Raw genomic sequence first — 4,155 nt, 5'->3', positions numbered from 1 at the left:
TTAGTGTCAATTCGACAAAATATTCAAGTTGATCTATTTATTCTTTGTTTATTTTAAAAGAAAAACTAATTTTAAGTAGAAAGACTAATTTAAAAAAAAAAAAACTCTTAAATAACCGTATTTTTTGTTTTAACTAATACCAACCTAATGAACCTATTGATTAATTAAGATTTTTCTTTTGTCAAGGATAATGTGCTATAGTTTGATTGGAATTTTTTGTTTAAATTAAATAAATATAATATTTATTAAAATGGGTAATATTTGGATCATTTATAATTTTAAATATCCATACATATCTTGGATATTGTGGCAAACAAAATTTTTAAAAATGCAAATCTTCAAATTTTTTTAATAGTCACATTTTTAATTTATTATAGACTAATATTTTTAGTGTAAAGAAAGAAAGAATTAACTAGTGTTAATTTAAATATAAGATAACCATAAGGAAGTAAGTGTTAGTTATTTAAAATTTTTCCTCGCATAAATTTATTTGCATGTGTAATATAATGTTTATTGCAGAATTTGTTGTGCATTCACTGCATTGTATCTTCATATCATTTCAACGGTGGAAACTCAGGAGCAGTCGACTTCACCTGAAGTTGATAGTTGAGAACTGTTAGATGAAAATTTAGTCAAATCAGTCAAATTATCTAACGACTCTCAGTTAAACTCAGGAACAGTCGACTTCACCTTAAGTTGATAGTTGAGAGCTGTTAGATGAAAATTTAGTCAAATCAGTCAAATTATCTAACGACTCTCAGTTATCAACTTCACGTGAAATCGACTGGACCTGAGTTTCACCCATTTTAAAATACAAATTAGAGGTTAAAAAAATAATTCAGAGGTCAATTATAATAACACAGAATAAACCTAAAATTCACACGTTTCCTCTCTTTTTTTTCCATCCATCTTCACAAGATTATAAAAAGCCACTTGATACAAAAGTATTAGTGTTCTTGCCAATCTCTATAACAAAGATACTAGTTCAACAAATGTTAGCTTTCTCATACATCATATACCATCCATTCCAAGTTTAAACAACTTGCAATAACAATTCAGGTTCAGAAAATGGAAGTGTAGAAGTTCTTCCTCAATAAACACATAGAAAGGAAACAATACAATTTAGAAGCATTCCTTATCTTTTGGCACACAAGGCCTCACGATTTTGTCTTTACGATAAGGATGCTAGCCGAATCCCCCCACACTCACTCGTCAAAACGCGTCATACTAGAGAGAGGTATCTACACTCTTATAAGGCATGCTTCGTTCCCCTCTCCAACCAATGTGGGACCTTACATTTTGTTTCTCAAACAAGTTACTCAAAGAAACAAAAATGCCTCCAAGAACTCAGGTTCATAGTTCCTTGCAGATGAATCAGTTGCATTGGTTAGATCACTGGAAACAATGCATCCATGCCGCAGGAAGAGATCCCTCTGGCCCTCAGTAAGATGAAATCGAGGCGGAGCAATTATTTTTCTCAACGATCGCCTTGTGAACACCATCCAAGCAACAACATCAGCAGCCACTTTCTCACAAGACAACAAGCTTATCACCCTTAGCTGCTTGCAATTTTCCACTACCTGAGTTACCCCATTGGCTGTGATCTTTTGACAAAAATCCAGTTTTAGTTCTCTCAACCTATGACATCTCTTTGAGATAAGAGAGAGTTCTTCGTCACGAATGCGCAACCATGACAAATTCAACAAACACAGTGTAGGAATTTCAAAGTCAATCCGAAACAGCTCCGATCCTAATCGAGCTAAGTTCATATGCCTAATCTTACAACACTTCCTCAAAACTTCAACAGCACCTTCCGAAACCCTCTCACAATAGCTCAAATCCATCTTCTCCAAGTTGGGACAAACCGAAGCAATCATCTCGACACTTTCATCATTCAAATACGAATTGCGAGTCAAATAGAGAAACTTCAAATGAGAATTCACAACCAAACAATCCTTCTCCACCTTCTGCTTCCCAACACCAGCTCTCTCCATCCTGATCTCAGTTATCAAAGGGCAGTTCCGGATGATGGCGAACAAGCTCGAATCAGAAAGCTTCGAATTCTCACTAAGGTTCACAAAGTTCAGATTACCAAGAAGCATAGACAGCTCAATGACACACCTATCATCAAGAAACTCTGTGCATTGAAGATCCAAATGCTGCAAATTGTTACAATTTCTTAGCAAGGAAGAAATCCCACCATATCCATATTGGAAACAACCCGGCAGTGAGAGTTCCCTCAATGGCAAGCCTTCTTCCGCAGCAACACACAAACACTCATCAGATAAAGGCGAATAAGACAATTCAAGACAAGTAAACTCTTTCAAACTCACCAATTCAAAGAACTTTGAAATCACATCACCCTCACTCATAAACCCAACACGCGAACAGCCAAGAGCCAAAGACCTCAATTCAGGTCTCTGGAGGATCGCATTTGCAAAGCCAATTGGACCTGTTGGGCCAATGAAGTTCGTACTAAGAAGAACTAACTCTTCTAGAAACTCGCAATTCTGACACAGATCAAAAATAGAAGAGAACCAAACAATGTGACTACCTGAAAGATTCACCTTTCGGAGCTTCTTAAACCCTGAAGCCAAGGCGTTTACACGAGATTCCGCATCTGCGATCCCAGAATAATTAGGGTAACTAATATCGATTTCTTCGAGGTTCGGGAAGCACTCAGCAATTAAGTTCAAATCTTTGTCGGTAAGTGAATCCATGAAGGAACAGTTGAGTGACTTCAAAGCTGGAAACTTTCGAGAGAAATGTCGCAACGCAATTGAAGGTAAAGCGGGTTGATGAGAGAGATCAAGGGAACGGAGGGAGGGTAAGTGAGAGGAAGAGATTTGGAAGAGGAGCGCGTTCAGTTCACCGGTGGGGCGCGTGAGGTTGATGGAGGTGAGGTTGGGAAAACGGCGGAGAAGGGCGGGCAGGAAGGGGAGGACATGGTCGGAGACGGTGAGGGAGGTGCGGAGGCGGTTGGTGAGGGAAAGGAAGTGGCTTGAGACGAGGGAGAGTGATTCGTGATCGAGAGGGTCGCTAAGGTATTTGAAAACTGATTCCCAGCATTCATCTGGTATGTGTTGTAGGTTTGAATATTCAGATTCAGAATCTGATGTTGAAGATGACGAGGACATTGAGATGGATTGGGACTTGGGAGATAGATGAGTGGAAACTGGAAATGAAGGAAGATGAAGATGAGATGAAACTCAATAGGAATCGGTTGACTGGTTTCAAATTTTTCACTACATACAAATCAGTCTCGCTTAAAACGATTGGTTAAGAGAAGAGATTAAAAGACTGAGACTGAGAGATAAAAATTAAAATAAATTTTAGTATTTTGTTTAATATAAAGTATGAGACAGAAATTGAAATAATAATTAAGTTCTAATTTATTTTATACAAAGTAAAATTAAAATTAATTAATTAAAATGAAAATATTTTAAGTATAAAATATTATTAAAATTTCAGTCTCTGTCTTTAAATATTTCAGTCTCTCAGGTAGCGTTTGGTGAAGAGACAGAGACGAAAAGACTAAGACTGAGAGACAGAGACTAAGAGATATGGATTGAAATAAATCTCAATATTCTGTTTGGTGCAAAATGGGAGACATGAATTGAAACAAGAATGAAATTCTAATTTAATTTGCAAAAAGGATAAAATTGAAATTAATTAATTGAAATGAAAGTATTTTAGGTATAAAATGTTATTAAAGTTTCAGTCTCTATCTCTAAAAATTTCAGTCCCCTGTGTCCCTACTTTTTGGAAGTACTGAAATACTGAAATTTTAGAGACAGAGACAGAAATTTTAGTACCAGTCTCTGAACTAACAAACACGATACTGAGTCTCAGTCTTTCAGTCTCTGTCTCAGTACCTCAAAACAAACGCTACCTCAGTGTTTGAAAATACTAAAATACTGAAATTTTAGGATAGAGACAAAAATTTTAATACCAATTTCTGAATCAACAAACATAATACTAAATCTGAATTTTCTAATCTCAGTCTCTCAAAAGACTAAAACTCTTCTATTATTATGTAAAATTAATATGTAATTATTTTTATATAAAATTAATATTTAAAAATTATTAGATAATTTAATAAGTTTAATTAAATTATTATTTAATAATTTTTAATTATTAATTTCAAAAAATAAT

The 4,155-nt window shown here is 35.0% G+C and overlaps 1 protein-coding gene across 2 annotated transcripts; it reads right to left on the bottom strand.

The window, feature by feature from the left end:
• On the bottom strand, positions 983-3,266 carry LOC107618343 (F-box/LRR-repeat protein 2-like). 2 transcript variants are annotated; one of them, XM_021111001.1, is made up of 3 exons: positions 2,555-3,266; positions 1,297-2,452; positions 983-1,139 (listed from the first exon to the last, which is right to left on the bottom strand). In XM_021111001.1, exons 1-2 carry the CDS (start codon positions 3,135-3,137, stop codon positions 1,320-1,322), a joined length of 1,716 nt encoding a protein of 571 aa, XP_020966660.1. In that variant the 5' UTR covers positions 3,138-3,266; the 3' UTR covers positions 983-1,139; positions 1,297-1,319. The 2 variants fall into 2 exon arrangements, with proteins under 2 accessions (XP_020966660.1, XP_016175861.1); XM_016320375.2 differs by having other exon boundaries at positions 1,297-3,266.

This window comes from Arachis ipaensis, chromosome B09 (assembly GCF_000816755.2).
Source record: "Arachis ipaensis cultivar K30076 chromosome B09, Araip1.1, whole genome shotgun sequence".
In the NCBI taxonomy this organism is placed as follows: domain Eukaryota; kingdom Viridiplantae; phylum Streptophyta; class Magnoliopsida; order Fabales; family Fabaceae; genus Arachis; species Arachis ipaensis.
This window is presented reverse-complemented; position numbering and strand designations above follow the sequence as displayed.